Source organism: Styela clava, chromosome 13 (genome assembly GCF_964204865.1).
Source record: "Styela clava chromosome 13, kaStyClav1.hap1.2, whole genome shotgun sequence".
In the NCBI taxonomy this organism is placed as follows: domain Eukaryota; kingdom Metazoa; phylum Chordata; class Ascidiacea; order Stolidobranchia; family Styelidae; genus Styela; species Styela clava.
This window is the reverse complement of record NC_135262.1, coordinates 15,138,434-15,151,295: the sequence shown is the minus strand read 5'-3', so window position 1 is coordinate 15,151,295 and position 12,862 is coordinate 15,138,434. Positions and strand designations below refer to the sequence as shown.

Genomic DNA, 12,862 nt, shown 5'->3' with positions numbered 1-12,862 from the left:
TTATTGAAAAAAGTATATTTTTGAACTAAACAAACTTGACAAATTTTTCAAAGGATTATAGCAATTTTAAAGAAGTGGCATTTGAATGGAAAATACTATATAAGAAAGAGTCTCCTATCAGGATCTTTGTAAAAATAAAAATAAAACACGGGAAATTCACTGTTCAAAAGTGAGGCGCCAATAGAATAATGAACTAGAGCATGAACTGTTAACCAAATAAAGGGTAGCATACAATAAAATGTAGGGCAGGTTGAAGATAAAGGTACCGGATCTAAAGAAACAAACTTAAAAGCATTATAGAACTAAATCCAATAGCACAATTATAAGGTCGCGAATATCGTTGGCAGAAGAAGGTGCAAAATCAACCAAGTGCATTCTAAATTAGAAAAGTCAAACGAAAAGGCACGTATGTTTACAGTTCTGAGAAAGCAAAATGGTACTTTGGTTTACTCTCTAATAGAAATTCATTTTTAAATTAAAAGTTTTGAAAGTTACTTAAACCAATTCAACTTATTCTTTATAAAGCTTTCGTGATACAGGTAAATGCCACGTGGTTAAGTATTAGATGCCATATCTCCATTATATGAAAGTGGAGACAATAATGAGCTAATAAACTGGCTTGCTTGTTGAACTTTGTATATAAACTTATAGCAAAATTATTATATTATAGCAAATAGGTTGAGAAATGTATTACCTGAACTACTAATAGGGCAAGCCCAAACTGAATTTATTTTTGAAAGGGTAATTCATGAAAGTTTATTAGGTTTTCGAGATTACGTCTTTTTGGGCCAACCAACAAAACATTCCTTTTCTTATATTTTCAATTTACCAAGAGGAAGCGTATAACACTGTCGATCGCGAAGTAGTGATTCTGCTTTTGCAAAAATTAGGCTTCGGCAAATATATTTTAAAACAGATTCAAACTTTGCCACCCATTCAAAAATTATCACGAATGGATACTTATTAAAGGAGCTTCTGTTAACAAGGGGAGTGAGACAAATATGTCCATTACAACATATTTACATCTGTTCAAAGCTGAGCTTTTAGCAACCAATATTGGATCTAATAAAAATATTTTAGGAATACAGAATCGTAGTGAGGATATTGAGATTTATGAAGGTTACGCATAGAACACAACTTTGACAGTAATAAATTTGGCCTCTATTGATGAAAATCCTACATCGTTAGAACGCTTTGAAGTGGGGACAGGAATAAGAATTAACAAACAAAAGTGTAAACTTTTATTGTGCGGAAGTGCAATAGACCGGAATAGGGTCCCAGAATACAAAGGTATTAAAGTCCAAAAAAGGAGATTAAAATATTTGGGCCATATTTAGGAAATAACACTAGTTCTACTGAAAAAAATTGAAATAAGGTTGTTTTGAAAACTGCTGCAACGAAATTCGGCCGCAGTTCGGAAACGGCCTTTGATGGCGTAGTAGACTGAGAACTCGTTCCAGAACTTGTATTCGTCGCACATTTTAACCTCTGGCTTTGGCATTTAATTCTAGTTCTCCGTCGCGTAGTATGTGTACCAGGTTAGGCGTTAGGCCACAATTTTATTCCGATTTTCCTTATTTTAGTTCTATCACGAGTTCGGGGATAGTCTGTGTTCGCCAAGTGACTACACCCCCTGCCTATAGTCTTACGTTCATTTACACAACTTGATGTAAAGTAGGCGAACAAAATTAGTTACCTCCATGTTCGTACACATAATTTTGGAGCGCCCAAAAATCACTTCGTTTTCGCGTTTTTTGAATGCTATTCGTCAGTTTTTAGTTAGGAGAATTAGTCTGGAAATATCTCTGATGAACTAGGCTGAACTTTTCTAATGTGCATCAACTGAAAAATCTCCCCTCCAGGGTACCCAACTGTAGAATCTCCACCCCAACTAAGACCAACTGTAGAATCTCCACCCAACTAAGACCAACTCTAACCCTACCAAATAATTAGTCCAGGTCAAATGAAGGAGCAACTGGTATTTACTAGTTCAAATAAAGGATCAACTGGTATTATCGGCTTAGGTGGGTTGTGGGAAGGGACATTCTTCAATTGGGAAACGGGATTAACTGAAGAATCTCCACCCCAGCTAGGACCAACTGAAGATCCCCCTCCCCCCTAGGTGAGTCCAACTGAAGAATTTCCTACCCAGGCGGTTCCAGGGGAGATTCTACAGTTGATCCTCTGATAGTACTTATGATAGGTTGTTGATTGTTTTTAATCATAATGATGGCTTGAAACATATAAACCAGTTTTTAGGCGCCACCTCGCGAAACCACTCGTAACGTTAGCACCAAAACTAATTACCATACGATTTCTGCAGAATTTACTTTTTAAAAATACGTGTATCGTGAAGAATTCCACTTAGGCCATCAGACGAGTCCCTGAAAAACGCCTAGAAAATGAGTTTCGTAGCGCACTTGAGGATTACCTGGAAATAATTTTAAAATGTTCCTAAGAAATTTAGTACCAAATAATACATTGTTATCATTTCCAAAAGTTGCACGTTTTACAAAAAATACGCTTTCACTACAAGAAATATGCGCTACAATCTGCCCTATATTCTCTGCCCTATATTCACCAGGGGTGGCTTTTTGATATCGAGTGAATTTAACGAGTACTTCTCAACTATTGGGGCCAGCCTCTCAGAGAAGTTTTCTAACGATTCGGGTAACTTCAAACATTTTCTTCGCAACCGTGTGAGTCAGTCCATATTTATGAGTTTGGCTACGCCGAATGAATTGCTGGTAGAAATTCGGAACCTCAAGATGAGGAAAGCCGTTGGGCCAGACAATACAGCACGTTTCCTAAAGAATGTTGCTGACCTCATTGCTCCATGCGTGTCAGAGTTCTTCAATTTCTCGTTGTCACTCGGCATATTCCCCTCATCTCTGAAAATTGCTCGTGTAATTCCTCTCTTTAAATCTGGAAACAAAAAACTCGTTTCAAATTATAGACCGATATCAATCCTTTTATCGATAGATAAAATTTTTGAACGCTTGATTTATAAAAGACTTAGTAGTTTTTTACAAAATACGATGTCATAAATAAATCTCAATTCGGCTTCCAAAACAGTCACTCTACATCTCATGCCATTTTAGATACTATATCATTTATCTATGATAAACTAGAAAAAAAAGAGTTTGTTAGTGCCACTTTTTTAGATTTAAAGAAAGCTTTTGACACAGTTAACCATGATATCCTGATTTACAAGTTGAGTCATTATGGTGTTAGAGGGCTTGCAAATAAACTCATTTCTAGTTACTTAAGCGGAAGGTTACAGTATGTTCAAGTGGGAACAAATTATTCTCCAGTCTTACCAGTGACCCACGGGGTCCCACAAGGTAGCTGTTTGGGTCCATTTCTATTTTTAGTATTCATCAATGACATATCACATTCTTCTTCATTATTTTCCAAGACAGCAACAAATCTCCAGCAGCCCTTCAAGTTAAAGTGAACACTGAAATTGCAAAAGTAGCTAATTGGATGAAGGCCAAAAACTCACAATAAACATTGATAAATCAAAGACTATGTTAATATCACCACACAAAAATAAAGCTCAACAGGGTTTAGTAGTCCAAATTGATGATGTAGAACTTGAAAATGTCCATAGCTATAAGTATCTTGATGTATATCTAGACAACAAAATGAGGTGGGATGTTCAAATTTCTAACCTGGCTGTTAAACTATCTAAATCAGTTGGGATATTATATAAACTTCGGCATTTTGTATCATTAACAACATTACGCATGATTTACTTCTCTTTAGTTCAGTCCCATATTCAGTATGGTATTGCTGCGTGGGGGTCGACCGATAAAAATTTATTGCATCACATTAAAATTATCCAGAATCGAGCAATTCGCACTATTTCCAATGTCGGTTTTCGCACCCATTTAACTCTTTTTTACTACAGTCTTCGTATAATTAAAATGGTCGATTTGCACAAAATAGAAATCTTAAAAATAATGCACCAACATCATAACAAAAAACTTCCCCCTGTATTCACCAACTATTTTTTGAAACAGAGTTATGTTCACTCATATGGAACTCGTTCCTCTAGCAAGTGCTCGTATTTTGTGAACCGTTTTTCTACCAAACTAACTCAACACTCAATCAAGTTTATTGGGGTAAAGTTATGGAACTCACTCCCTGGCAGTATTCGGACCAGAAATTATAAATATTTTAAATATTCATTGAAAAACCAATACCTGGAGGCTTATAGTTTCCAGTAGCTTGACTGTTATCTGTGAAGTGTCTAGCATAGCTTCCAATATAAATTGCCTCCTGCATCGATCCATGTTATTCTACAGCTCAGCTGTATCCATTTTAATTCCCATACGCATATCTCTCTTGTGAATATTTCATTGTTTATTATTTTCTTCACTTGTCATGTCATGTGTTGTCTAGCCAAACACATAAGGCATATATAAGAGGCTTTATATATTATTCAGCAAGCATTTATTACGGATGACTCCTCAGTCAACAGAAACAGTCAGATTAACATACAACCAACACAGCCCAACACAAACACAGAATACACCAGTACACGGCATGTCTACAGAGAACATCACTAGCGTGAAGGTCATCTTCAGTGACCTTTGACCTAACAGGATCACTTATCATGACATCCCCCTTGTTAATGAAAATTAAAGACATATCATGCATCACTCAGAACTAGATTCAAAGTTGAGAATGAAGCATGACAGAAAGCGTTTTAAAGGGACAATCATCAAATAATAAGCATATTAATATTCTTCAATAAAACGACGAGGTCTTCTTCTATTCCTCCTAGATCTTCTTAATTGTCTTTGTGGTACTTGAACATTCTCATTTTCTTCATAATCATAAGTTGAGTCAATCATCGGACCAGTATATGTAGGTATATCTTCTCTTGTTTTCAAAAGATGATATCGATTCCTTCTATATCTTGAACCATCAGGAGTCTCAACATAATATGATCTGGGTGTATTATGTTTACCAACCACAATTGCAGAAATCCATTCACCATCACGTCTGATTCTTACAACATCTTGATTTTGTAATTCTTTCATCTGCCTAGCAGATCTATCATGAAATTTCTTCTGTTTCATCCGTCTTTGATGCAAATGAGAGTGAACATTCTTTGCAACTTTCGGATTCAAAAGTTTCTTTGAAACAGGTATTTTCGACCTTAGCTTCCTGCTCATCAGTAATTCAGACGGTGAATATGACATATCAGAAATTGGAGTATTACGAAATTCAAGTAACGACAGATAAATATCTCTATTAGAATCATCAGCCTTTTTCAGCAAATTCTTGTTAGACTGTACAAATCTCTCAGCAAGACCATTGCTTCTTGGATAATTTGGACTTGAAGTTACAATTTGTATTTCCCAATCTCTGCAGAATTTCAAAAAATTTGAACTGTTAAATGGCATATTGTCAGCTACAATTTTTTCAGGTATGCCATGACGAGCAAAGATTTCTTTCATAGCTGACATTACAGAATAACTTGTCTTGTTCTGCAATCTCGCAATTTCTGGATATTTTGAAAAGTAGTCAACAACCAACAGATAATCTTTTCCTTTGTAGTAAAATATTTCTGAGGCAACTGTAGACCAAGGCATGTTTGGAATCTCATGTGGAATCAAAGGTTCTTTTTGATTACTTCTTCTATGTTTCAAGCATGTTTTACACTTGGAAACATAATCTTCTATATCAGCATTGATATTTGGCCAAAAGACAGATTCTCTTGCTCGTGACTTTGCCTTTTCGATTCCAAAATGAGCAATATGAACTCTCTTCAATATATTCGGTCTCAGTTTTGTTAGAATTATTATACGCTCTCCTTGAGAAGTAAATTCTCACAGACCGTTATCTCATCTCGATAATTCCAATATTCGACTACGTCTTGAGATACTTGTGACCTTTTCACTGGCCAGCCTTTTTGGACAGTTTTATACAATGATTGCATTTGTGAATCATTCTTTCATATCTTCATATTCAAGAAGATTGACATCATATAGTTCTTCTTCCTTCTCAGATGAATACTCTGAGGAATCATATGCTCGACTTAAAGCATCAGCAATATAAAGTTCTTTACCAGCTTTATATTTAACATCCAGCGGGTAAGATTGTATTCTTAGAATCATGCGTTGTAAACGCATCGGAGCACAATGTAATGGTTTTTTCAATATTGTCTCAAGTGGCTTATGGTCTGATTGAACAGTGATGTGAACTTGGCCAAACAGATAGTCATGAAAGCGTTCACATCCAAAAACAATTGCATACATTTCTTTTTCGATTTGCGCGTAATTTTGCTGACATTCTGTAAGCGATTTAGACGCATATGCCACTGGTCGACCATTTTGAATTAAACATGCGCCAACTCCTTTTGAGCCCGCATCAACAGATAAAATCACAGGTTCATTAACATTGAAATATTTTAGCACAGGAGCATTAGAAATAGCATATTTCAATTTCTCAAAAGCACTGTTTTTCTCAGGACCCCAGAACCATTCAATATCTTTTTCTAACAATTGTCTTAAAGGTGAAGCACCATTGGACAGATTTTTCATAAATTTCGACAAATAAGTACACTTACCCAAAAAACATTGCAATTCTTTCACATTACAAGGGATAGGCATGGCAGAAATAGCTTTCAGTTTTTTGGGATCTGGCTTTATACCCTCAGAAGTAAGTAAATGACCATTGTAACTAACTTCAGTCAAACGAAATTTACATTTATCACGATTCAATTTCAAATTGCTTTGTCTGAAATTTTCAAGAACAATAGACAACCGTTGGTCATGTTCCTCTAGTGTACTGCCCCACACTAGTATATCATCAATAATTACTTCAACACCTTCAATATTTGCAAATATTTGGGTCATAATTCTCTGAAAAACTTCACTAGAACTAGAAATACCCATGGGTAGTCGTTTGAAAAAATATCTCCCAAAAATTGTGTTAAATGTGCATAATTTTGCACTGTCATCATCTAACTTAATTTGCCAGAAACCATGATTAGCATCAAGTACAGAAAAATATTTGGCATTAGACATTCTAGTCATAATATCTTCAATAGTTTGCATTGGAAAATGTTCCCGTTTTATAGCACGAATCAAATGCAAAGGATCAAGGCAAATTCGTAAAGCATTATTCTTCTTTTTTACAATTACTAGACTATTGACCCATTCTGTAGGTTCAGTAATTTTTTCAATAACATTCAAATCTTCCAAACGATTCAATTCAGCTTTGAGCAACTCTCTTAGAGCAACAGGTACTCTGCGAGGTGGATTTATTATGGGTTTTACATCAGTTTTAAGCTGAATTTTATGAACAAAATTGTCAATGACTCCCAGGCCATCAAAATATCAGAGAATGCATCTTCAACCTTATTACAATTTTGTAAATTATCAATTCTCTTTATAAGATTCGAACTTATACATGCATTCAAACCAAGTACTGATGGTACATCATGTTTGACTATCATTATATCAATATGTTTTGTGAAGCCTTTGTGTTCACAAGGTACACATATTTTACATTTAGGTTTGATTTTTCTGCCATCAAACATTTTCAATATTATGCTTGTAGGATGTATTTTCAAATTTTTGACTTTCAACTCATAAAAAATTTTCTCAGATATAACATTGCAATCAGCACCAGTGTCAATTTTGAAATTGACTGATTTGTCTAGAATTTTGACATCAACATGCCAACTATCTTTATTATTTAATGAATTTACATCATTCAGGCAGTACAATGTTGGTGTTCTGTCTTCACTATTATCATCTCTGTCAGCCTTTGCATGTCTTTGTAAGGTACCAACATCTTTATTTCGACCAGGCCTCCTTGACTTGAGTCTGCATACAGACTCAAAATGTCCTATTTTCTTGCAATAGTTGCATCTTTTGCCAAATGCTGGACATGATCTTGGAGCATGAAATCTTCCACAGTACTGACATGTTCCATAAGATCATGACTTCTGTGTCTGCTTTTTTATATTTCTTGATTTCTGCAGATTGTTGATCTCTGAATTTTCTTCTTTCTTGAACATATTTGTATCGCATGCATTCGAAGTATTTTTCATTGGATCGATTTGCTTTCTTGAAGTTACTATTGTGCGTGCTATTTCAAGAGCTTTCGTGATTGTTGGATCTTTTTCTCTCAACAATCTTTCTTTGACAGAATTGTCACTTAAACCAAGCACAAATTTATCTCTCACCATATTCTGTGGTGCTACAAATTAGCATTGTTTGACTTGTGTTCTCAATCTTTTTGCATATTCATCAACAGTTTCAGTCTTTTCTTGCTTGTATTCCCAGAATTCAAATCTTTCAAACAATATATTTTTTTGTGGATTTAAATAGTTTTCAAATTGTTCAACCACTTTATTCAGGTTCTGTTTATCATCATCTTCAGCATAGGTAAAATTTTCATATAGTTCCAAAGCATCTTCACCAGCAAAATTTAATAACATGGCAACTTTAGCAGCATCAGGTTTGTTGTCCTTCTCTGCAGCAATCAAATATATGTCAAAACTCTGCTTAAATCGTCGCCTGTTTTCAGCTAAATTACCTTGGTGAATATCAAGATTACCAGGTGCATTGAAATGATCCATGTTGAACAGTTATTTATCAGGGAAGCTTTTTACTTCATCTCAATAACACAATCTTGTGTTGGCGAAGCACAATAAACGTGAATGTAAAAATGTCCTGTCAAATCTGACGCTGTGCAACGTTAGATTTTCTCGGCTTTCTGAGAACTTTTCACTTCTGACACCATGTCATGTGTTGTCTAGCCAAACACATAAGGCATATATAAGAGGCTTCATATATTATTCAGCAAGCATTTATTACGGATGACTCCTCAGTCAACAGAAACAGTCAGATTAACATACAACCAACACAGCCCAACACAAACACAGAATACACCAGTACACGGCATGTCTACAGAGAACATCACTAGCGTGAAGGTCATCTTTGACCTTTGACCTAACATGATCACTTATCATGACATGTCATGTCATGTCCCACTTTTCACTTGTAATTTGCATACTGCCTAACGGTACTCCGTTTTTGTGCCGGTGAAGTCGTCTACTTTAGTAAAAACTTATTTCTAGGTACCGGTAACTACTCCGTTGCTTGGCACGCTGCGTACTGTTTTGTTGTTGTTTTGTATTCAGTGATGCGTATATGAACCACCAAATGTCGCTGATAAGCTATATATTCTGGATGAATCATAATGGTTGTTCCTGTTGTCTAATTTATTTCAAATTCATTGTTGTGTTGTTTTCCCATGATTGTGTAATTTATAGTTATTTTTATCAGATTGCTTCATTGCTATATTTGCTGCTATATTACAGCATGTGGTATCGCTGACTGGATGACTCACTGAGTCTTTCGCGATCCCACGTCAACTGCTATGAATCGATGTTTCCCGTTTTTTAGTTTGCTATGTTTTTCTTTTGATTTATTGATTCTTGCATGACGAAATAAATATCTGAATCTACTTTTCCGGCAACATTGGCCAATGAACGCAAACTTCTGTGTGACGTATCAACTAAAATTTGATCAGCTGTTCGCGGGCGGATGAATTTCAATTTGTAGCCATTCCATCGTCTTTTTTAGTTAAGTTATAATATGACGGTGTTAAAAAGTATAAGTGAGTTAATAAACACTTGTAAATCCGTGAGACGAGGCTTTGAAAAACGCCCAGAAAATAAATTTCGTAGCGCCAATCTGGTAACTAAATAAATTCTTTAGTTTTGTTTGAAAATGAACATACTGAAGGCAGTGCCGCTTGTTCCACAATCCTGATGCAAAATTGAATATAAGGGGGTTCCCAGAAAATCAATTGGTTTACAACAACTCAGCATAAAACTATGCAGTTCAAGAGCCATACTGCACACTAACACAAATGTATTTCTGTAACGTTTTGTCTGACCAAAATCAGACTTCCTCAGACAAGCAGTTTATAACAAAGAACAGCATAAGAAGGTGCATTTATTTAATAGAAGGTATCAAACGTATTTATTGTTAAACAATGAGGTAACAAATTAACATCGTGAGCACACAACCACAAATAAATCGGTTATTCTCAGAGAAACATACCGGAAAAGTCCAGAAAATCAAAATGAATACAGTATGTAGGCCTACATAACATATTTTTTTTTAGTTTTGGTGGTTGTGTATTTGAAACAAAGGCAATATTATTTATAGAAATAGGACCTTCGACACTGACAGATGTCTGAAAAAAAAATAATAAATAATATTTATTAAATTAACCTCAATATTTAATAATTTTCCTCTGAATTACTTCCGAAATCCCCATGCTCGAATATCGACTTTTTCTCTATAAATGTAGTGTGGCAGTAGATACAAAAATCAATTTGCAATTTAGGTTGTTTTGGCACACTTGCAGTTTCAAAAACTGATTTGGGGGCTGGAAATAGATCCATCAATTCACTCCGCAAAACACCATCCATGGTCAATAGGTGGGAGAATATTTGGCCTTGGTTCTAGGCAACCGTGATGAAGTCCTGCCTGATAATTTGCCTTCAGAACATGCTTCTTCAGTGAATCATAGCCTTGGTAACATCAACATTCTTCATAATCTCTCCATTGCCTCGTTAACCTCAAAAAATCTTCATAATTAAAAAAAATGAGTTGAAAAACTCAATGAAGTTCTCCAACATCAGTTTGATGAGCAGTTTCAATTGCAGATAAGTGCAATAGCATGAGCGTAAGAATACCACTAAATACTAACCCATATTTCTCATATACATAATATCAATCAATCATTTTTATTTTGGTCACTCTAAAAGAAACAAAACAACAATAAACGGATAAACAAAATGCAGAGGATCTGGAAGACGGGCTTAACTTAATAAAAAGTTAAAAACGTACAAGTAGGCTACGTGCCCGTCCACCAAAAGCAGTCAAATGAACATAATAAAATAAAGACACGATGCAAAATCGGGTAACACCTTTCAAATCAATTATAAAATGTGAGACACTGATCAAAAAAAAAATCATGGCAATACTTTAAGGTTTATACAAACTAGAATTAAAAAAATATATATATATATATGTGGGCCTACACGTCACAAGGTGTCGCTATTTTTTATTTACACCTAAAAAACGAATTTTTGAAGTCTACAAAAGTTTTTGAAATAAGTAAAAGTAATAACCTTCTGGCGAGAAAAATCAATCTTTAACCACTGAAAATTTCAAAGCAATTGGTCCAGTATTCAAAGAGAAAATCCATTTTATCATGACGAAAGAGAAGAAAAACATGAACGCGCATTTTGTGAACCTCCATAGTTTAAGATTGTTTAGAAACAAGTAGGTTAAAAAAAAATTTCAATGCAGATAGGAAATTGAGCATGTTTGAAGACAAAATTTCTTTCGAAAAACTAATTATTGAATTATTGATTATCATACGGGCCCGAATATTCCACAATCAGCGAGTTAGACAACTAACGCCTCAACCGTCACCAATGCGTGATATTGAACATAGCTCTTGTATTTTTTTGAACGATGAATTTAAAGTTTTGTTTTCATAGTTAACCCTTTCGTTAGTTTTGTTGTTCGTCAACAACAAATACATTTGTTGTGATTGGTTGTCCCACTTACCCACTAACCCATCAAACTGCGCGTTCGCTGACTACAACATGTAGCACGCGCATTTTGTGAACCTCCATAGTTTAAGATTGTTTAGAAACAAGTAGGTTAAACAAAATTTCAATGCAGATAGGAAATTGAGCATGTTTGAAGACAAAATTTCGTACGAAAAACTAATTATTGATGAACATAAAAAAATGGCTGTGGTTGGTACCTATAGTTTTGGAACATTGATGGAATCGTTTGCTTTGCATTGCTTTGGCAATTGAGTAGTTGCCTTATGTGTAAATGTTGTTGAAAAACAACATCATGTATTATGGGATGGCAATATTTAGCAGTATAAAATTTGGGGAAATATTTTATTTTCGGTATTCCGCTAAGAGGTCGTACAATTCATAGAGGATTGCCTACAGCAGTTTATTTAAACAACTGAATTGCAGAAACAACAGGCCTACATCCATTTACCCACTTACTGCTTGGAATTAAAAAGGTATTGGAAACATTATACCAAAATACATGCTGGAATTCGAATGCGCCAGAGAGAAAATCTTGCGTTACATGCAGGGACCTGCCAATTTTTTTTGCTACACGTAGCGAGTTTATCATTGTAATGCCCCTCATATCTAACTTCAAAAATAATGAGAAAGATAAACAACTTGTAGATGTTGTTATAAATGAGTATGAATCAATCCATGATCAATTAAGGCCGAAATATTTGTATTATTAATATTATTTAAATCATCTAACTAAGCAACAAACTCTCCTATAAATCGTGCCTCCCGTGGCGGCTGCCCCTATTGCCCCCACCTAGACACTCTCCTGGTTATATGTTACACGCAACTTTAGAAATGACCCTTCCCAATCCGCTATTTTACAGCTGCTTTTGATGATAATTTAAAGTCTCATCTTGCAGAACACTCCAAGTTGAATTAAAATATATATTAAAGGGATGATAAATCGTGCTATGCACTTGATTTTTAACTTTGCGAAATTGGAATACGGTTGCGCATTTTAAATCAAATAGTAAATTTTTGGAATCGTTCAGACACCATATTTTTTTGTTCACTGAAGATATAGGTCGGTCATTGCGAGTGATTTATTGATGAAACATGTTTCGTATTCTGTGTGAACACAAAACCAACTGTCTGAATGCTGAAGTGTATGTTTTGGGAGTTGGTTTTAGGTAATGCAATAAAAAAAAAGTCGCATTCCATTACCAATCTTTCTAAGTATTCGATATTTGATCCGAAAAA

General features: G+C 34.9%; 1 protein-coding gene and 1 long non-coding RNA gene across 2 annotated transcripts; both read right to left on the bottom strand.

Moving 5' to 3' along the window:
- Positions 1–2,315: 2,315 nt before the first annotated feature.
- LOC120332636 (uncharacterized) lies at positions 2,316–3,394 on the bottom strand. Its single transcript, XR_005568125.2, has 2 exons — positions 3,321–3,394; positions 2,316–2,925 (listed from the first exon to the last, which is right to left on the bottom strand). It is a non-coding gene; the product is annotated as an uncharacterized LOC120332636 (long non-coding RNA).
- Positions 3,395–4,745: 1,351 nt separating this feature from the next.
- Positions 4,746–5,606, bottom strand: LOC120332994 (uncharacterized). The gene has a single exon (XM_039400340.2). The coding sequence runs from the start codon at positions 5,604–5,606 to the stop codon at positions 4,746–4,748; it is 861 nt and encodes a 286-aa protein (XP_039256274.2).
- Positions 5,607–12,862: the final 7,256 nt, after the last annotated feature.

What these genes read in the sequence shown, in the direction of transcription:
- LOC120332994 (XM_039400340.2), bottom strand. Translation starts at nt 5,606, where the DNA reads ATGCCTTGGTCTACAGTTGCCTCAGAAATATTTTACTACAAAGGAAAA.